The sequence below is a fragment of the Xiphias gladius genome, chromosome 20 (assembly GCF_016859285.1).
Source record: "Xiphias gladius isolate SHS-SW01 ecotype Sanya breed wild chromosome 20, ASM1685928v1, whole genome shotgun sequence".
In the NCBI taxonomy this organism is placed as follows: Eukaryota; Metazoa; Chordata; class Actinopteri; order Istiophoriformes; family Xiphiidae; genus Xiphias; species Xiphias gladius.
In genome coordinates, this window is record NC_053419.1 from 5,251,685 (window position 1) to 5,274,087 (window position 22,403).

The 22,403-nt window shown below is 40.4% G+C and overlaps 2 protein-coding genes across 3 annotated transcripts; one reads left to right on the forward strand and one right to left on the reverse strand.

Annotated features, from left to right (window-relative positions):
* Window positions 1-19: 19 nt before the first annotated feature.
* LOC120806590 (AN1-type zinc finger protein 5-like) lies at window positions 20-8,354 on the reverse strand. Of its 2 annotated transcripts, none has more exons than XM_040157903.1 (6): window positions 8,083-8,354; window positions 3,994-4,178; window positions 3,719-3,866; window positions 3,186-3,289; window positions 2,422-2,538; window positions 20-1,636 (listed from the first exon to the last, which is right to left on the reverse strand). In XM_040157903.1, exons 2-6 carry the CDS (start codon window positions 4,148-4,150, stop codon window positions 1,488-1,490), a joined length of 675 nt encoding a protein of 224 aa, XP_040013837.1. In that variant the 5' UTR covers window positions 4,151-4,178; window positions 8,083-8,354; the 3' UTR covers window positions 20-1,487. The 2 variants fall into 2 exon arrangements, with proteins under 2 accessions (XP_040013837.1, XP_040013838.1); XM_040157904.1 differs by lacking the exon at window positions 8,083-8,354 and adding an exon at window positions 5,816-5,984.
* Window positions 8,355-10,115: 1,761 nt separating this feature from the next.
* ccnb1 (cyclin B1) lies at window positions 10,116-14,159 on the forward strand. The gene is made up of 9 exons (XM_040158323.1): window positions 10,116-10,246; window positions 10,497-10,625; window positions 11,267-11,386; window positions 11,490-11,678; window positions 11,775-11,933; window positions 12,071-12,307; window positions 12,403-12,543; window positions 12,950-13,060; window positions 13,281-14,159. The coding sequence occupies exons 1-9, from the start codon at window positions 10,226-10,228 to the stop codon at window positions 13,383-13,385; spliced, it is 1,212 nt and encodes a 403-aa protein (XP_040014257.1). The 5' UTR covers window positions 10,116-10,225; the 3' UTR covers window positions 13,386-14,159.
* The last annotated feature ends 8,244 nt before the right edge of the window (window positions 14,160-22,403 follow it).

Consider the following 22,403-nt stretch of genomic DNA (forward strand, 5'->3'; position numbering starts at 1 on the left):
TCTTGATTCTATATTTTTTGAACATAATTTATTTACATCATACAATTTATTCTGTATTATTGGAAGATTACGCGCACTGCAGTATATAAATAAAGATGTTTGTACAAACTTGCATAACTAAAGGGTAAAAAACAAAACACACATTAAGCAGCCAGACCGAAAATCATCAAAAACGGTAAATTATCAATAACCTACGTCCACAGGTCTCATTATTCACCGCGGCACACAACCACTTAGCCTCATACGACACTCACACACGAGCCAACCACATCTACTCCCACAAACACACACCTGTGTTTGATCCAGTATGCAGCAGTCAACATTCCCGATGTTGTAAATGTGTCAGCCCATGTTAAAAATAGAAGAAAACATTCAATAAGGAAGTAAATGATGAAAATATTAGTGGAGCTAAAACCATTCCAAAGGCAAAATTAATACAAGTGTAGACTACTTGTCATACAACAACACATAGCATACAAACCACTTTTCTGGAAAACAACAACAAAACAAAACAAAAAAAAGGGGGGAAAAAAAAAAACAAAAAACATCACAGTCAGGTGACATGTATCATCATGTGACTTCAGTGGATAGTTTTAAAGACCTAAAAAGCAGAATTCCATGTGCCAGCCCAGATCTAGATCCGGGACACAGAGCGAGTCACAGCGTTCAGTCCGAGATAATTGGGAGAAAAAGAAATACAGTCCAACTACATCGTGTTCGTAGTGCCGCTCACACAGCAGGAGAGAAGGAATATGAGCCAGCAAGAAAAAGGCTTGCAACAAAGTCTCTTTTTCAAAGTCTTTCTAGCTAAGTATCTGAGCTGTGTGTTGCAGGCAGGCCAGAGTGGATGAGATTCCGGCGGCACAGAGAAGCATTTCAGGTTGATATTAACTTACCAGGACGCAAAGTCTGACATATCAGGAGGGTTTAACTCTGACCTCACAGAGTTACGTGGAGGCCAAAAAAAAAAAAGAAAGAAAAGAAAAGAGATATCCATTTTGCTACTCAAGCCAGCAGAGAGCAAGCACGGCTGAGATGGTGCCATCAGCATACAGCAGTAAGAGTCTGAGAGTCCAAACGAAAGCCCGAAAATGTCTGAGCACTTTCCAGGCAGAGTTCAAGTGATCTCAGTAGAATCACCAATCAGACTGGACAGCAATTTCTAAAAGTGAAATGTGTTTTTTTTCCTTCAGCAATCTCCCTCAGTCACTTCTCATAATATAGAAACTCCCACCCAGGCCCCATCCTCATATACAGTACACCATTGGCTTGTTCAATACAACCCTCCAAAAGTGTTAGACTCACACCAAAACAAGGACAGAGCTGAAAATATGTGTGAACTTTCATGCACTGGGGAAAAATGTCCTGAATGTGTTACAAACCAGAAAAGAATACAGATCCTTCACAAAGAAGGCTGGGCTCAAGTCTATTTTTTTTTTTTTTTTAAATCCGATCGCTTCCAGTATTCAAAGTCAAACTGAGAGTCTTCATATTCTCTGGATCTTGTCAGCAACAACCACAGGGTTTTCTTTGCGAATCTTGGCAGCAGCTTCAGCTTTGTAGTCGTACGGACAGTTGTGCTTATCTGAGTAACGGTGAAGTCCACAGAACACATTCCCACAGCGGCAGTCAAAACCTGAAATGCCACAGCAGAGGACAGACCAAGTTAAATCAACAACAAGAGTTCACAATTGAAAAACATTCCTAAACGTAGACATGCTAGCACAGTGCAGCGACATGTCGATTTAAAAACTCATCACCACCTAATCTGATCAATTACCAGTCAGAACAGGTGTGTGAAAACACATCTTCAGGAAATGTAGACAGTTCTCATTTTGGAGGATGTAATAGACTATAACAAGCTGTAATTAATCATTTCTCCCTGTAACATAGCCTACTACTTTTAAAAATGGTCAACTTGTAGAAGGATATATCAATATTTTGGAGTAAAAACACTTAGATGTGAAATCAATCACCTCTGAACCAATATTTAACCACATTTGTGCCTTTCTCCCTTTTAGCGCTATGCTGCCTCAAGCAACATGATTCATTTTAACATCTGCTGTAGTAGATTGCAATGAACACTGCCCCTTTCCAGTTTGAAAAAAAAAAAAAAAAAAAATCAGCCCTTGCAAAAGGAATAATTTATCCACTACTTACATTCTGCTGTGGACTCTTATGTGTGAATAAAATGGCAAAACAAAAAGCATAGCTTGCTTAGTGACAGCTCTGGTCTGACCAGACGGTACTGGCATGTTAAGCCAGAATCGTTGCTGCTAACCCAGAGAAATCTCATTGTTAAAAAGCCACAGTGGTCAGCTTTAACTTCGTGGGAAAAATTAATCTAGAAGAACAGGTACAAACCTGTGGTGGGTCGCAGACTAATGACATTAAAAATCGCTTATCGGTGTAATTTCTCACCTGTGAGGCCGATCTTTTTGCGGCACATAAAGCAGCGATTCTTCTTGGGTTTCAGGGGCTCTGGGATTTTGGACTCAGTGGAGGGATGGGAGGCTGAGACTGTGGGCGGACTCACCACTGAAGACACGCAAGAAGAACACTTAACTCAGATAAGTATCCCTCTTACTAACATACACAGGTGTTGCAATACCTCATTTTTGTATTAAAAATTTTTTTAAAAAGCAATTCTCTGACAACAAAGCCTCCTTGTGTATGTCTGTGAGGGTGTAGAAATTATTAGAATATTATATGTAGTATATTAGTGATATTAATATTTATTGAAATACAGTGAATTTTCCAAAGCTACACACAAAATAACCAGACTGAAATATTTGTTTTGGTTAACTGTGATAGAATAGCTGTCAAATCAAGTTACTTCATCTCATTAAAAACCCCACTCTAAATGCAATATTGCCATAAAAACAGTCCTGCTCACTGATTTACAGCTTTGTCCTCAATGGCCAAATACAATCAGAGATATTAAGTAAAAGACACCTCAGTATAAACCAAATTTTGATCGTCTCATGATATATACCATCAAATTCCAACTGTATCCAACTTTAATAAACATCTTTCTGACAGTGGAAAAACATTTTAATGCAAGTTTTTCACAATGTTATTTCTTGTAGGACGGTTGTATTTGCTGGTATTACACTGTAATCAATAAATGATTAACTTTGTATATGTCCTCTGTCATAAGTAGCTGTACCATTTTTGGTACCCACCTGGCTCTGTGAGCTCCACTTTACTCCCTGATGTTCCTTTCTCCTCACAGGAGAGCCTCATCTCAGTCATCTGTTGTGTTACAGAAGTGGCCGTTGAAACCCCACTGTCAAGGATAGACAGAGTAAAATCACTAAAAAGCTGGATATTACTGGAGACTAAATGAATTTAAGGGCTATGTTTATTATACTGTGTATCCAGCTGTCTTTGTGTGCTGGAGACACTAATGAGATACTACTAAATGTGTATCCCTTCACGTTTAATGGTGCCTTCAAGTGGGGTTGTGTTTATGAGAAGAGTCCTCATGAATGATGTGATTAGTCAGGACTTTCTCAGTGTAGAGTTTTTGATAGTACTAAGTTCACAAATTAATGCATTTGCTAACGTTTTTAAAAATGTCAGAACCCATGAAGGTTGATGAGGACTAACAACATTGTAATCAGGACTTAAACCACTTAAACTGTGTACTGAACTCCCTATTTCAAACCTGCGACTGCAAGCTTTGTTTGAAGCTAGTATAAGTGGATCCACTCACCTGAGAGCCTCGGTGGCAACGGCCTCAGCAGAGGCAGCTGCCTCAGCTGCCACCTCTGCAGCGGCGACTGCAGCAGCTGCAGCATTATTCAAAGTGGCCTCTAACCTCTGGATGGCAGAAGCCTCAGCTGTCGGGCCACTGCTGCTGCCTGAGGGAGAAGATTTTACAGTCAGACACTGGGGACAAAGGCAATGCAGCTGCAGAGCGAAGTTGGGAGTTTTCTCCTATGTGCACATGGAAACAAAAAAAACTGTGACAGACACAGCAGGTCTTACCCACAGCACTTAAAGAATTGACTCCTCCATTGTTCTGTCTTGACAGGTGCTCCTTGTGGCACACAGAGCACATGCCATTAGTCCTAGGGTTGCCATAGAAACCACAGCCAGTGGCACAGAGCATAGGAACTGGGCTCTGATTGGTCTCCTGGGCCATAGCGATGTCTGCCGCCTAGTGAGCTGACCTGGAGACACAAACAAAGACACGCATTGGAATGATGAGTGTTTGTGTTGGTGCAAGGTAAATGGAAAAACAAGAAAAAACACTCCTGTTGTTCAAAAACTATGGTCCACTACAGTCCAGATGGTCCAGTGTAAAGATTATCAACTATCTATTGCACTGAGAACCTGGATAAAACAGAGATATGTCATTAATGCTAAATCAATTAGGCAATTAATCAATTTGGCAACAGTTTTAATAACCAGTAAGCCATTATTTCTCAGGCAAAATGCCAAACATTCACTGACTCCAGCTTCTCAAAATTTGAGATTTGCTGCTTTTTCCATTTTAATATAATTGTAAATGTAATGTAAGTGCAAACACCTTTAGATTTTGGACTTATACCAGATGTTCAGACCAAAACAACGCTGCCCTAATAAACTTCACTGGTGATGTTTTGACACCAGATATCCTCTGGAATCTGGTGTACTGTGAAATTCAGATTCAGCATAACTCAGCTGCATTACAGCCACACCAAAGGTGTCAATATCCAGGTACTGAGTCAGAAAATGTTTGTTTGCTTGAATCTGCAGAAACTTACAAAACCAAACAAACATCTGTTATTCACAGCTCAAAACTCTTATTAATACACAATAAAATGTGCCAAAAGTTGGGTGAGCAGTGGGTGAGTATTAATGTTAAATGATGTTCCGACCTATCACTAGGCAGTGAGTATCAGGCTGTGCCATCAAAAAACAACAGTGTAAGTTCACCCCTGGCCATAGTCTGTCTGCTTAACTAAATCACATCCACCTCTTGTTAAACTCCAGTTTAACACACTCATACCACACTATTCATCTCTAGTCAGCAATTACTCATAGGTTTAGCGACAACTGAGCATCACATGCTCACATCTGACTTTGGCTTGTTCAGCTGCTGAGCTATTTGATGTAATTAACACAAGGTTATATTCTAATTTGCACAGGGTTATCAAACAGTATTGTAAAAGGGCAGACAATCACTTATCACTTCTGACAGAAGCCACTTTCCCCAGTCAGTCATTCCTTCAGCAGCCGAAGTTAAAAGGACAACTTGTATCTTCCTTCTGCTCTGTATATCTACAGGCTGTGGCCTCAGCTCACTACAATACCTGAATGATGAGATAATCCCGTCATTTAAACCAGGGCACTATACTTTTTGGCACTATGTGAAATTTGTTGATTGCACAGATTATTGAAGATTGTACAGAAACTTGGCATCAAATGCCCTGTCAGACTTTTAGTCTGCCAATTTTAGACTACAGTAGAGAAGTCAATTCCTGACCTCGGAATCAATATATGTGACACAATTATATTTTTTATAATTTATGGTCAATTTAGTAGCTTTTTTAGCTTTAACCCACATCTCACAGCCTTCATCAGTGAAGGAAATGGCTCAGGTTTCATCACATGGCCTAAGCCTGGAACATGAGGTTAGGGGTTGGTTTCATAACATATCTTGGTTCAAAGTAGGGTTGTGCATGATTAGTTGACTAAACAATTAAACATTGCTGCGCTTGCTAGTCGCCACTAGAAATACTATGTGGTTAAACTAATTATTAATATTTTATTAATGTATAACACCAGTTAACTGTTGCATCTAAGATGTTACGAAGCCACCTGCCTCTAGCTGGGGCTGCAGTCCAGGCAGATGTCAGCCACCTTCTCCCTACGATAGTGCCTGGATGTTGTAAACGAGCAAGGTGGTGAGTGGGACAGATGATATCTCATAAACCAGCGTGGTTTGGCTCTTGTCCCGCTGCTGGTGTTTATACAACATTAAACATTTGAGAACTTTGGCTTCCTTTGTCATATAAGGTTTTGTTTTAATTTTTTTTTTATATAATTAAAAGTCTTTAAAAAAAACAAAAACGTTTTTGTAAACCTTTTGGTATCAGCACTGAAACTCAGTATCTTCATTAGTACAAAAGAGTCCAGCTGTAATGTTACTAGTAGAATATAAATGCTCATGCATACTTATTTTGTCACAAATTGGCCTTTAGGCAAAAACACGGGCAGGTCTGAAAACCAAAATGTTTAGCTAATATTAACATAATCACTGCTTATTGCAAGTTGCAACACAAAGTGTATTAGTCCTCTCTTCTTTACCCAAAGTTACTCAGGTAAATATGAATTTGCATCAGCCCCATGACTTGTATTTTAAAGGAAGTTGTGAAGATGTCATGTAAGGGGAAAGAGGCTGTTTGTAGTCACTGGTAAAACATGGGGGGATGAAAAAGGGAAGTATTCACATCAGTAAATTCTGGTTCCATTGAACTGCATCAGAGGCTTCCTCATCTCCCCGCAAATGTCATCACCACACCACAGCAATATGTGCCTTCACGTGTGTGTGCCTGCAGACTGCAGGCCTCCATGCAGCTCCAGGATCACATGGACCTGTGTATGGTGGCTTTCCTCTGTCACAGGAGCGTAATGTGACACTGATCTCAAAGGCACGCGCGCCCGCCCGCGCGCGCGCGCACACACACACACACACACACACACACACACACACACGAGTTACCTCAATACAGTAGGGCTGTGAACACAATTATTTTTAGACAACCTCGAGAGTCCTGAAATCAGAGCTGGTATCATGCCACGATTTGTATCCTTTCCCTTCCAAGATATCATCATCTTTCTAACCCAAGGGAGGAAACACATTATCAAGACAGAGGCTGACAAATCCCACCACACCAACTGGACATGGAAGTAGTCTGAAGAGATTGTGACGTGGATACAAAATTTTGCAAAACACTTGTAGCTCGCGCAAAGAGCTGAGCATGTTTATCACCGAGACAAAGATAAAATCATTCCCTGACCCCAACATTTAGTGTTACCTGTAGCATGCTAACACCACCCCGAGGCTTAATAACATACATAACCCCATCTCTAGTTAGATATCCTCTGTGGAATCACTCAAACAATCAGTATCATTCATCTCGGCTGCAGTTCTCGGTTGCTTCCTGGCAAACACCGGGCCAAAGCCGTGTCACTTCTACAAATCTACTGAGTCATGCTAGCAAGCTAATAGCTGCTGCTAGCGTCACTCTCTCAAAAAAAACCTACAGTACATTGCACCGGTCAGCATGGAAATTATTACCTTTCTGTCGAGTTATAAAAGTTTTGAGCTAAAAAGACGCTAAGATAAAGCTCAATTCAACACTATGTGATTGAACTGAGCTTTATCCTGCTCGCTTACGACTGTTAGCCAAAACAACCGTGTGAGCAAGATTCTCGTGATCTCGCTAATGATAGCATGCTAATGTTAGCTACAAGAGAAAACTGATAGCACTGTTGTTGCATTTGCTTTGTCTGTTCTTTGTTTTTGTTCCCACCAAAGACGAACTACCTATGTTGACATTAACTTGCAACAAACTGCCTTTACTGCTATTACCATGGGAAATAAGTGCGTGAACCAGTAATGTTAAACAGACACATGAAAATAGTCGTTAATGGTAAAATATATAGCCAACATGATACTGTCAACTTGAGCAAGTCCACAGATGCTGCTGGTGGTGCTAGCAGATTAACGTTAGCCAAGTTAATTCTAGATTGTTTTAGTGTGATCGATGTTAAAAAAAAACAATGAAATTGAAATTAGCTTTAGTAACTAGCTGTTATAACAAAAAGTGCGAAAGTTGTATGTGATTTACAACTTCACAGTTGGATAAATGAAGTTTTGAGCGACACGTGTTAACCAAACGGAACATTTCTTTAAACCTCGCTAGTTTAGTAAGACAATTTTACAATAATGTCGAGACTATTCACTATAAGCTAAAATGTGACTTAAATACTATTCACGTAAACGCTAGTGCGTTACTGTTCACTTCAGAAACTTCCCAAACAACCACTTGTGCTAGCTTGCGATGCTTCAAATAGTGAGCTCACCTTCTGTGTCAGAGGAGCGTTTTTTCTTGAAACCTTTTGGATTGAGGGAATAACTGGGTTAACCTTGGTTGGAGCTAACTAACTAGGGCCGTCTAGTTCAGTGGTCCTCTGTTCCTTCCTTTCCACTCTTCTCACACAATGCACGCTCCGCTCCGCTCCAACCGGGAGTACTGCAAGCTGGTTTAGCTGACGTCCTCTATTGCTGATTTGTGGTGGCATCTGTTTTGTTTTACGTGCTGCGTTTGCGTCCTCTCTCTTTCCGGTGGACGTCACGGAAATTGTGATCCTGTGATTGGGAGGACATGGGTGTTTGGAGTGTAGCCACAAACGATTTCAGAGTAGCCTGTTACAGAACATTTAAACCTGCTTCTTCTACCAAGCAGATAGACATTAGCTTCGATCCTGTTGTTTAGTTAACAATCAATGTGCATGTAGTCAGGAAAGGGGCGAAGCAGCCTTGCTTTCTGTAGATCCACGAAAACAAGTGGAGAGATAGAGAGATGTTGCATTCAAATGCTCCGCGTAAACTCAATTTTCCCCAGGGGATTTTTGTACCTTCACTGCCCAGCTTTCACTTTTAGTTCCCTCTTATCTAATCTTGTTCTTTGTCCTGCAACCTGCGTCTCCCCGCGGTAGAGCTCCATGAAATGAGCAGTCTTTAGAGTACAGGACCATCGTGAACAGGCCTAGGCACAGTTCCAAGGGCCTAAGGGTCTGGGTGCATGGGTTTGAAGTGACTGCTGGTAGTATTTCTTGTCAGAAAGTCACAAAACTCATAGGCATTTGCCTACTGGTCAATGCCCTGGTCATTCACACACAAACACACACACATATATATATATATATATATATATATATATATATAAATATAAATCCTGATCATTTCATATTGACGAGGCATTCTGATGATACCAAGTATTACCAATGACAAGCAACATGACTACACAACTGATCTGTCTGTTAAAGCAACTTGAGTTTAAAATGGTGCAATTCATGAGCCATTTTGAGTTCTGTGGGTAAGGAGTTTCACAAATTGATAAGAGATTAGAAAATAGAGCTTTAAAGTGTAATTTTGGGTGCCCTGGAAGTTGGGGGGGGGGGCTTTCATGTATTCTTTGCCCATTACAAGGAGCACATTGTAATTTTTCCATGTCAACACACCAGATGAAAAGTTTCTGGTACTGCAAGTTGTTGCAATGCCTCCCTCTACTCATTTGCAAAATTCCCAGCATGTCCTCATACTTTTCATATGTTTCTGAATTTGCAGCAATACTATTATTTCAGATTACTTTAGTTGATACTGAAGAAATGGTCAAATCCATAATATAAAAAATATTTTGTCATTCTGTAGTTGCTTGATAGAGAGAAAGAAATAAAGAAAAACACTACATATATAGAAAGGCTACTTCAGTTTGACAAAACAGTAGTTCACACATAGAAGTTCATTATTAGGGTCACCAAGCTCTTATCTGTACTTTTTGGTTTAGTTTTATTACAGGATTCCTTCCAACATGTAGTCCCATGTAATGTTCATTTTGTCAATAGCTTTGGGTTGATACAGATCTCCATAATTCACATACGACGCATGAGCTTGCTACTTGGTAAAAACTATTGTGGTCTTGGCACAAATCAGATAGGCTTTCCGTATTTTCCCCTGAAAATTGAAAATAAGAAAGCACTGGGCATTAAGGCCTTATATCTATGTGTGTGTGTGTGTGTGTGTGTGTGTGTGTGTGTGTGTGTGTTTCAGGTGGGCAGAGGAATAAGTAATCAAACAGAAAATGTAAAGTAGTGGTGATTTACTGTCCAACACCCATTAAGTTTGTTTTTAGTATGTTAACATGTTCTCATCATGGAAAAAAAGGAATTTAAGCACTATCAAGCGTGATTAAAAAAAACATTAGCAGGACCTAACAGGAAAAGGAAATGACCAAAAAGAATCGAAATCACGTGACCACTGTTGTCCTAGGAACGCATTTGAAACAGATGCGCTCGACCAATCAGATGCTCGGAGAATTCGGGGCACGGCGAATCAGCTTGAAGCGAGCGAGGATTTAAACCAAGACGCTGACGCTTAAAACTACACCGTATCAATAGCCATTTGGATTCTCTGTCTCTTGGTCGAAGCAACACACACTTCGAAATGGCTCTCCGAGTAACCAGAGTAAGTCCTCTGAGCCTGTTTCTTGTTTCGTTACATATGACTAGAAAAGCGTTTAAAAGAAACGTAGCTTTATTGAATGTTTTTATTTATGTATTCATTTTAAATACTTAGTGTTAAATGCCCTCGTGCGTCGCGTCGGGGTCTGCTCTCGTGCAACTTTTCCATAACAAGAGGAATTCGACTAAATACCCAGCATCCCACTATACATCTGCCACATGCAAAATCCCTTTTTTGCATTATTTTTCTGCAGAACCGCTTGGCTTCTACCAGGACTGACCTCGGTGGCAAGGCCTGCTCGGGGACGGGGCCTTCGCTGAAGCCTCGAGCGGCGCTCGGCGAAATCGGAAACATCGCAGTTAACAAGGAAGCACAGAAAAAGGTAAAAATGTCAATCAAGTATAACATCCCACGCGTTTACCATATTTGCGAAGGAAGAGGGGACGAAGTAAAGAATTCCGCCTCGAGTCAAAGGCTCAAATCGTAGTACAACACAAGCGCACTATAACGCTAGCCACGATTTCAAACACATTTATTTTTTAAATAGGCTTTACAGGCTGAGACATTATTAGAAGGTCCTGTTATATGTTGTGCGATTTTCATGTCTCGCAAGCTGAACCATAAATTCATAAGGCCCTAGCTGCTGTATTCATTGAAGGCCTAAATGTAGTGGAGCAAAATGGCGTTAGCGAAACGGGAATGCATCAGTCCAGTGTCACCACATTTAAAATGCACGCACTTGTATTTAAGTAGGTGTGCAACTAACAATTCTGTCACTCATTTGCTGATATTCTCAACATTTAGTCTCTAAAAGATTAGAAAACTGGAAGAGTCTCATGTTCAGAGTCCAAGGTAATGTCTCTAAACTGCTCATTTTGACCAGCATTCAGCCTAGGACCCAACTTCCACAGAAGACAAATCTGCAAATCCTCATTTTATTATTTTCTTTCCCTGGGAAAATGTTTAAACAAAGTTGGCATTAACATTTCAGCTCAGACTTCGCTAATCCAAATTTCATTTTAGAACATCAAGACAGAGGCCACAAAGAAGACCAAAGTCACCACCAAAGTTGAAAAAGCAGCAGTCATTGAACAACCCAAACCAAAAAATGTTGCTCCCGTTATACCCGAGCCTGCGGTACAGGTGAGTTACATACCGGCAGCCACCTGGCTATTGAAACACAAAGGACTGCTGGGTGTGGGTCTTCTATTTGTTTGTGCTCATGCTGGGATTTCCACTGTTCAAGGTTCTGCCTGAACCAGCATCCCCCACACCAATGGAGACTTCTGGCTGTGAGCCTGCTGACCTCTGTCAAGCATTTTCAGATGTCATGCTTCATAGTGCTATCAGGGATGTGGATGCAGATGACTACGACAACCCCATGCTCTGCAGTGAATATGTGAAAGACATCTACAAGTACCTCCGACAGCTTGAGGCAAGCAACAGCTTAAATTGTTCAGATTTGACTTTTTTTTAATTTTTTTCCTCCCTCTCCTTCACTTTTGGATTTAATCATTTCTCGTCTCCCCAGGCTGAGCAGAATGTTAGACCCACTTATCTGCAGGGTCAGGAGGTGACTGGTAACATGCGAGCCATTCTTATCGACTGGCTAGTGCAAGTGAGCTTGAAGTTCCGCCTACTGCAGGAAACAATGTACATGACTGTGGGAATCATTGACCGCTTTCTTCAGGTTAGTGATTGCATTAAACCCTGGCCAATCTCACTACTACTTTACATGCAATACAGCTTCTATATAGCAAAGTCCTGGCATTCCATTGACAGACTACACCTGTTTCTAACTTCTGCATGTGATTGCATCTCCAACAGGACCACCCAGTCCCCAAGAAGCAGCTGCAGCTGGTCGGAGTGACCGCCATGTTCCTTGCTTCCAAATACGAGGAGATGTATCCCCCGGAGATCTCAGACTTTGCCTATGTGACGGACAGGGCATACACCACTGCCCAGATCAGAGATATGGAGATGACCATCCTGCGGGTCCTCAAGTTCCAACTGGGCCGCCCGCTTCCTCTGCAGTTCCTCAGAAGGGCCTCAAAGATTTATGAGGTAGCAGCATCTTACTCCAGCAGAAACTAAACTCAGTGACAGTATTGAGTGTTTAGATATTTACAACCCTTTAACATCTTGGTGCCTCGCCTCAGGTAACTGCTGAGCAGCACACCCTGGCAAAATACCTCCTGGAGCTCACCATGGTTGACTATGAGATGGTTCACTTCCCACCTTCCATGATGGCTAGTGCTGCTCTGGCTCTTACCCTCAAGATCTTGGATGCTGGCGAATGGGTGAGTGTGTTGGCTTCATTTTGCTCGTGTCAACACAAGCACTCGGCTTATTACACACATCCGATCAAATGATACTGGAATTTTGCGACCACATAGAAATGACTTTAGACAATCCAGAAATGTCAGTTTTATGAACTGGTACATATTTGCCTTTTTTATTATAAAAATGCCAAGATCTACCAAGTGGTAGAAGTTAAAATCGTGTCAGTGTCCTGACTAACTATTGCAGAGACATTTCTGAATCTCCATTTTTGTATTTCTTTGAATCACATACTATTTTTTTTTTTTTTTTTTTGTAAAACAAATACTGGCCTGGCTGATCAGTTAGTCTCTAGAGCCTAAAGTTGCCTCTAGATTTTTGATTTAAAAAAAAAACATTTTCAGCATTTCTGAAATCTCTCCTCAGGATGTGACACTGCAGCACTACATGGACTACACAGCAGAGAGTTTGATTCCTGTAATGGCACACATTGCCAAGAATGTTGTGAAAGTGAATGACGGGCTGACTAAGCACATAGTAAGTTGTAACAAAACTCTTACAATCTTAATTTGATTTCACTGAACTTTTCAGCCAGATCGGAACCAAATTACATGGTCTCTGTGGGTTTTTTTTAAAAATTGTGATTCTGTAGACTCTGCCGCAAGGCACATAATTGGAGAGCCTTAAACATCTTGGCCAGAGAATTTCAATGACACTTTAGCTATATTTCTGACTCTGAATCTTTGCTGCTTTGCAGGCCATCAAAGGAAAGTACTCAACTTCAAAGCAGATGAGAATTGCCACCATCTCACAGCTCAAATCTTCATATGTGAAGGATCTTGCAAAGCAGCCCACCCAGTGAGATGACTAAATGTGCCCTTTTTTTTTTTTTTTTCTTAGCACCATGTGCTGATTTTGTACAGTTGTAACTTAACTTTTTTTTTTTTAACGTGACTGAAGGATCAGCACATTAAGGACCGTGTCAGTGGCTTGCATGTTTTAACCAACTGAGATTGTACATACGTTTACTGACCATTTGCCAAAGCATGCGACAAGTTTGAATTCCTTGTCCCTGGCTTCCAGTCTGAAATCTAGCCCTCCAAAGTTGTAACACAAGGCAGTTCAGTCATCAAATTAAGAGAACTGACTTGCTCTTCAGTGAAGTGAGCCATGTCACCTTATTGGACACAGTTACACCAAATGACTACTGTAATGCTACCAATTCACTATTTTCAGTGTGTTTTACAGCATGGATTGTTAATGCACTACTTATTGTTGGCAGACTGAATATCCCCTATCCTGAGTATCCTTGAACACAATATTTGACACTTCTGCACTCAAATGTTGCCCCACACTAACTTGACCAAAGTCACAAACTTAAGTCCCTGGTGTATCTATTTTTATAAATTACTAGCTTAACTACTGCCAAGCTGTTGGAAATCAAACTTGTTGCATGCTTTCAGAATGGCCAGCCATGGAAAGGTCCAGAGCGCAGGTCTGGACCTTTTTCATGGTATAATTTTCTAAATGTGACAGTGAGTGTCTTAAATGTACAGCAATACATTTTTAAAATGGTTTTACATTCTTAAATGTCTTGTTCTTAAAGCATCTATTAAATGGTTTCGACCAGACATTTGCTCCCTTGTCATGCCTTTTGCTCACCACTAGAGGCTGCTGTAAGACTTAAGTTGTTCCCCCTCCTCCAGTTCTCTGCCCCATGTGAGATTATGTGAATTCAGGGTACTAACTGTCATGATAGAGTTGCCATTTCAGGTTTAATTATGCAGGAGTATCTCACGTCAGTCTTTGACTAAAGCTGACTAGATGTGGTGGTAAGTAAAGAAATCGACCTTTTTATAAATCTCTCTCCTACATTTTCTGATTGCCTGTTGTTGCTGCTACAGTATTCCTGAACATTAGGGCTGGGCAATATACTGAGACAAGACACATTTCAGTACAGAATCCATGCAACTCAGTAGCTCATGCTCTACTTTGGAGGCCAAAAATGAATCTTCCCCCTCCCCCCCCAAAATAAACAAGGGGCATCTAGACCCTGTCAGATATTGGACAGTCACCCAACTTTGACCAATGAACTTGGGGGCAAGACTATCAGTTAAGACTGAAGTGTTTGAAGAGCATTGCCTGTTTTGTTGAATCTTGTCGTTTTTTTTTTTTTGTTTGTTTTTGGTAGAATAAATTACAAACTGAATCGTAACCTTGCTATCATATCTCTTGTGTAATGATTCTGATTGACATGGAATAAACCTCCACTAAACTTTTTTTTTTTTAACCCCCTGTAATGGCTCTGTGCCCCAGTCAGAATTATCACACCAGTGGCTCTCCAATAGATATAGGCCAATAAAGGCCATGTGCACAAACATCAGTACTTGAGAGGTAACAAGTTGCAAAACAGGTAATTTAGTTAAAATAGTATCTTAATTACATATATTGTCCACCAGAGAGCACTGAAGTTTTTTTTTTTTTTTTCTCTGAAGTATCTGCCTGAAATCCAGTATTCAGTAGGCAGTACTATCCAGTATTAAGGATCTGTGTAAAAGGGCAGCGTTGCAAAGCAGTAGGCCAATGACACAGTAGATGTTTTGACTTGTCACAGTAGGAAAAACACAGGTCTTACCAATAACATTAACAATGGCTCAGTTTTATTCCAGAGCACAATATCAGGACCCTGAGACCAAAGCAGCTACGTGGAATTCAGCCGTCATGATTTAGGTTATTTACACCTATGTTTTTCCTGCTATGGCATGTCAAAATGTCTTATGGGAAAAAGGCCTAGAAGCAAGATCGCTTTACGGTGACACTTGAGTTGAAGGGTTTAAAAATTAAATACCTTGATTTTTCTTCTCGGGTCAATTCACATTCCGGCAAAACTAAGTCTGAAGATGTTGTGGTGTAATTCCATCGCCTACCCCTTCATCTGAGTCATAGTCTTTAATACAGACACATGGAGTTCTCATGTAAGCTGCAGATGCAAAGGCTCCACACAGCTTCAAATACATCACACCAAGCCACAAGTATTTAAAGCTAATGGACAAAGCAGAGTGGGATCTATTATCACTTTAACCCATTCACAGCTGAGACCCTGGGGAAACCAGACTCCCCTATCCATCGTCACACCCCCAGGGGGACGCCCGGAGAGCTTTGTTGTACAAGACCACCTGCCATCTGCATGACATGAGTCACTGTGTACATCACCCGGGTCATAAGGCCGTTGCTCCTAAAGGCCTTCTGGATAACACTTTACTACATCTATTGCTGTAGAGGCCAAGACCAGAAATCATCTGCTGCTGAAAGGGGAAAAACACTATTTGGCACATTTGGAGTTTGGGTTTATTGAAGTTCATGCACAGAGTTCAAACAATGAAATATGAGACCTATGTTCCACATAAAAGATCAGTGGTGCATACACTGTCTTGTGAGGTAGAAACACAGCCAAACCATGCTTTGATAGTTTCAGAAGTTCGATAAATTGTTCGACACTACCCTGATCTGAGATTCTAAACTATGCATCTGCTACCTGACATGACATACAGGCAGTAATGATGACACCTTAAGAGCACATCCCTTTCATCCATCTAGCACTGCTTCTGTTGTTTTCCACAGAGACACATGATAAATAGTCTTAGTTATCGCGGAAAGCCGGGCTTTTAAACCGACAGATCATACTGAGAATTCATACTTGGAGGCTGAGGTCATGACTGAGCAGCCATATCAGTTTACAAGAGAGATTCCTCCTGTGCAGGGCTCCAAACCATACACTTGCAGCTGCCTGGAACACCATTCGGCCTTTCTGAGAGATTCGGCTGTGTGGCATTTATTATGATGGAAAATCGAACATAGCTTAAGACAACTTAGCAACTCAACACTGAAACACCATGTTTGCTAGTAATCCTACAGTGCTTAAAGGGTAAGTTCACCCAAATTACACATACACAACAAAAAAAATATTTCATCACTCAACCTTTGTGGTATTTAACCATGCACACAGATTTGGTTTTATGTGCAGGGTGAAAGAACGGCCTCTGGGAGTTCTGCCTCCACTGCAATACAAAGGAGGTGAATGGAATTTACTTTGTGGTACTCAAAAAATTGGAAAATTACTTACTCAAAATTAAACAATGATGTGCCTTTTACTGGCAGCACGCTGATGTGCCACCAACTATTGAGCAACCCTGTGCATTTTTCCTGCATGTCACAGTTTACACGTCTGCCTCAAAAAACATGTTTCTCCTGTGATGAGAATGACAGACCACGCAATCAGAGCTGATACAAACATATGCACAGACACTAGACCCACTCCAACACAACCACGCAGCCTTACTTGACCTGATTTGACTGAATATTACTCAGACCAACTCTTCAGTTAGGTCTTGGATTATAGGAATCTCCACAATTGAAACTATTAGCCTTTAACAGAAAACCTACTGACTTTGGCAATCCCCTGACTTTTCATCCAGCACCACCAGCAAGTTGACATCTTTACTTCACAGCGAAATAAGTCAACATCACACACATTCATGGTTCCCAGACAAAGTATCCTAATGACTTTGACGATCCCCTAACATTTAATCTAGTTCCATCATAAGGTTGTCATTTTGGTTTTTTATTGAAATATCTTTCAATAAAACTATTGAACTGTTGGCTGGATCTGATTCAGATATTCATGTCAACCTCAAAATTAATTTTAATAACTTTGGTGATCTTGAATTTTGGTGATGTTCAAATTTTCAGTTTGTCCAATACTTTGGTTGATGAGCCTTTCTAGCAAAACTGATGACGTTATAACACATCAAACTAAGATGGTGAAAATGGCAAACATTATATCATCTCATTGTGAGCATATTAGCATGCTAACATTAGTATTCAACTGAATAGCACAACTGTGCCTAAGGCCTTGTTCATACTTGGCAATACAATGCGTCTCGGGTGATCTGATTCACAAGTGGACAGCTCCAAGTACAAGTGTGAATGCACCCAAGACGCATTGAAGTCACATTTGAGATGTAATCACTCAGACTACTTTCCGAAGGTGGTCTGGGCCATATATGGCTACATTCTTTTAAGAGTGAGAATACAAATGTGTCCTGGGCCTGGAGGACCGCACTGACGTCCTCTGCGTACGCAGATGTACGTACTCATACGCAAACAATTACAAGTTGCACAAATCGTGTAAATTTTGAAAAGCCCGTAGAGATATATTAGTACACCAAACATCTTGGGTGATTTGGTTTGTTTGGAACACGCCAAAGAATAGACCCAGTCTTTATTGTTTTGATTCTTTCTTCTTCTTCAATTTCTGGCAGACTAGGCACAGGAAGTGCATTGCTCCCTTCCACCGGTTAAAAAAAGACAGTGCATTTGGTCTTTGCAAATGGAATTGACGTTTGTGTTTATTTGCATATGGAGTGAGGAGGTGGGATCTAATCTCAAGGTGCATGTGGAGTCGCATTCTAATACCAGGTGTGAACTGACATACTTAGAGTGTACTTTGGATCGGATCACTCAAGACGCATGTTAATGCCAGGTATGAACAGGGCCTGAGTGCAGCCTCCCAAACCCGCTAGCATGGCATAGGCTCCCTTGTCCTGTTTTGATCTGTCACTCGCAAGTCAAATCAGCTTTAAAGAAGTGCAGACCCACTGTGAACAATTGCATAGATGTAACAAAATAAGTTTATCTGTGTATTTTAAGGTCTGTGTATTAGCTTTTCTGATTCTTCAACTGCAACTTTCAGTCTTCCGCACGAATTTAACTGGCTCAGGTGCCAACACCTGATCTTAGAGTGAAACTTCAGTCATGTTTACATGATGGCAGGTGGTCGTATGTGTAACTCCTGTCTCCGTTCAAAGATGGTCTCTGGTCAGATGAAAATGTCATCCTTGATCTAGGTGTTCTCCCCCTGACTCCTGGTCAGTGCCTTTTAAACCCATCCTCAGTTGATGCTGTGACCACTTTTGGTCTGCCAGTGTGGTTTGCCTCCATTGTTCAGTCGGTTAATTAGGTTTTCATGGGAAATATTTCTTTGGTAGAAAGTATTTCCAGGGAAAACTGCTAATTATCCAGAATAATTGGGACCATTGCTTCAGTTATCTTTACTGGATTTCTATTCACCTCCATTGTATTGGCTTCCTCAGGGGCAGATATCTCATAACCTATGTATGCAAATAAAACCAAAACTATCTGCATGGATAGACATCACTAAATCTGAATGATAAAATATGTTGGGTCAACCGACCAATTAAATGACAGCCCTATTCAGTCATGCAAACTTGATGGCCGTTTATGTATTCTTGCACATTTCAGTGTCCTTAAAGCCCAAATGCTTCTGTCCTTTTCCATATTTATTCAAGCTCTCCCCATTAAGTGAATTTGCAAGTCAGCAATGAGGTCCAGAAAGAATGCAAAGCTTGGCTTCAGACTGTTCAGTATTTCAGCAACACAGATCTCAACCACTAGCAGATTGTCCAAGACCGGAGTCAAAAGTTTGGAACTCCTTCCCAGTCTAAACATCATCCAAGATGGCCAGAGATTTAACAAGTGCACCCTTCAAAACGATTCAATGCCCATTCTCACCTCCCATCCACCAAGTCTGTGTGTCTCAATTCAATAATGACAAAGTCAAACAAACAGCCGGCCCGTGGCAGCACTGCTAGGGTTTCTGTGGGGTGCTAATAGGTTGGCAGCTGGCATGCAGAATCAGGCCTCTGGGTTTGAGAGTGGAGTTAAGCACAAATAAACACAAGGGCATTCATTTTCAGAATTTATGGATTTTCAAATAAAAATCATCTGCTTCCTGAACTTTACTGACCTTTAACGCTCAATGTCACACGGAGGAAATAAAGGCTTCCATTGTGGCCCGAACAGTGGAGCGTTTGAGCCAGGTGTGAATAGGATTTTCTCCAGACCACTCTGTGTACGGTCTGAATGGCGAGCAGGAAGTCATCTTCTCCTCACAATCAAGATTCATTTACATGTTTGTTGAATCGTCGCAGACAGGAGAGCGTGTGTTTTCTTTTAAAAGACACTGCATGGCAAGAGTACTTTGGAGGGAGAGAAGAAAGCTTTTACATTTCAAATCCAGTTTGAACAAAGATCAGTGTAAATTGAATATGAAAAGATAAAACATCGCAAAACTACATCCACACAGTAGAATGTGTATTCACTGCTTTATCTCTGAATGACTATAGGTGATGTCTTGTGAGGCCTCTTATGTGTCCTGTCCCATACGTTTAGTGTTGTGCATCCACTCAGTAGCTGTTCTCGAGCTTTCAGTCATATCACATGGTCTTAATCAGCAGAGTGAGTATCCTTACTGAACACTTTAAGGTCTTCTCATCCATGTTGGCTTAAATATTAAACTTCAAAGTTCATTCTTGACCTTGGACACAGCAGTTGACAAAACAATATCACCTGGAAGTCCATTTAGTGGCTTTTTTTGTGGCTTTCTTCATTCATAAAAGGGCTTCATCACCAAATTTATGGCAACATGGATAAGTAGTAAAATGGATAAATAAAAGATAAAATAAAATGGGAATTGGGAATTTAAAACATCTACAATTCCATAACAACTGGGCGTACTCCATCTCCCGATGAAGGACAGCTACCAGATGAACAAAGCAATGAAAATAGGACCAAAGAACATAAAAAGAACATATCCTTTAAATCAGTAAACCATCCTACAGCACATGTTATAAACAGCAGCCTGGTTAAACAAACACAGACACAAATTCAAGTAATGCAAAATAAAGCCACTGTAGAATTCCCCAATTTTATTACATGCATGTTTTGGCAGGAGATGTTGTTTTGGGGAGACAAAAAGAAATTATTATCTTGTTTCAACTCTCAGAGGTTATTTTTGGCCATTGGGCAACTCGACTGAACCATTTCAGCGTACAATGCGGTTGCAGAGAGACCAAGACTTTAGGTTCTTCAGTTCTCCAACTGATTTTTCCACTGGCCTTCTCTACGCAAGTTCTGGGGATTAATAGCTCTGGTCAAACAATTTTAAAAGAGCCAGAACGATGATGTGCTTTTTAAAGGCAGGAGCAGTAGTCAGTATCCAGTACAAAGCTGAGATATTGAGGTCCAATTACTTTTTCAGCTGGGGATCAAACATTTGGATTTTGAACTTGTTGAGGACTGTTTTTGTATCAACTAATGCACTTATGATGGGTAGGGGATTTTTTTTAGCCTGGTGCCAGACTCCTTAATCACTGCTTCATCTCAGATTTGTTTAAAAATTCAGATAATGCAAATGTTTTGCCCTTTGACGGCTGTTTTCCCCAGTTGGAGAAACAATCAACAAACGTGCGGGATTTAGAATGGGGATGTCGTCTTCCCACGTGGCTACGTAGCTTGCCACCTAGCGGCATCAATGAAAAATATCGGCACAAAAAATGGCCACAAATATGACTGCAATGCGACTGTACGGGTGTATGTTAACCTTTTTTTTTTTATCTTTGTGAAAAACGTTACATCAATTGCTACTATAAATTTTTATGTCATCTGAAAAAAAATTTTGCATGATATAAGGGGTCTCAGTTGTATCATGGTTTTACAGTGTAAGTATTTTAAATGCTTAAAATTTTCGTGAGCTTAACTGCTGAAGGCGCCTTCGGTTTAAAATAATGTTTCAGATATGCCTGAAACACGATTTTGAGGCATTTTAAGTATTGAGAAATTTCGTGAAAATGTCATTGGGGTCTGAATTTCTTAATTCTGTTTTCAAGCAATACTCACACGTCCATATGTACGATGAAGGGGTTATTTGTTGCTGTAATCATTCCTCTTGTCCATACTGGCTGTGAAGAAATGCCTTCCCAGAGCGAGTGTAGGAGGGAAAAAATCCACAGTCCTCACTATGTGCAAAAATGAATTTTAAAGTTCATCTGAAGCTAATATGAGGATTAAGCAGGGTGAGTTAATCAACTCAAGTGTGGATCTTTAAATGTTATTGTCTTTTAAGTATGAAATTCTTCCTCTGTGTCACTATCCATCTGACACTATCTGGGGAAACCAGAGGATTGGTCATCACGTGAACACACAGAAACATTTTGTTCTAAGCAAACTGGCAGACTTACACGATATTGCTCTCAGTGACTAAGAGAATAAAACAGGTCTTCATCTTGTCTTTGAATAATTACTCTTGAGATTTCAGTTATGCTCATCTGGCTCATAAAATGCAGTTTACTAACTTCCTCACCAATGGTCACGTACACTACATCTTGATGTTCACATTACATCATACTGACTGACGCACCAATAGTTTGTACTTGTCAAACTGTTGCCTGCGTTTTAACCTAAGCTCATTGTGCAACATAATAATCACTAAAGGGCTATTAAGTTAATGTTGCCACGCACCGTGACTATCAGAGGTTATCTCGCACTGTTTTACTTAGAGGGAACTGTGCCAGTGTTTGTGTTTTGATTTACGAGATCAGTAATAATGAGAACAGGTCTGCCCATGAATACTGTGCTTGGTGCTGTGATTACACTTTTTGTTGTAGATTATTCTTTTCTTATGTGAAGTCAAGCACTATGGGCTGGTTTTGAGCCATGTAATGTAGTATTGTAGTTTTTAAGGTTTGAGTTGCTAAATTGCTTTTAAACATTTACGTCATGAAATTGTGAAAAAAAAAATCGTTCGACACAATGATAATCTTGCATTCATAGACGCACGGTATGTGAGGTAAAAAACAAAACAAAATGACCTTTATGGATGTTGTGTAATGTCTGTTTTTTTTTCTCCACACTAAGTATCAATAGCAGTATTTCTTTCGATAATTTGAAACTAATGTAAGCACCCAAAATGGCTTGTCTTTAAAGATGTCTCCTGGTATCTACAGTACGTTGTAATCTGACC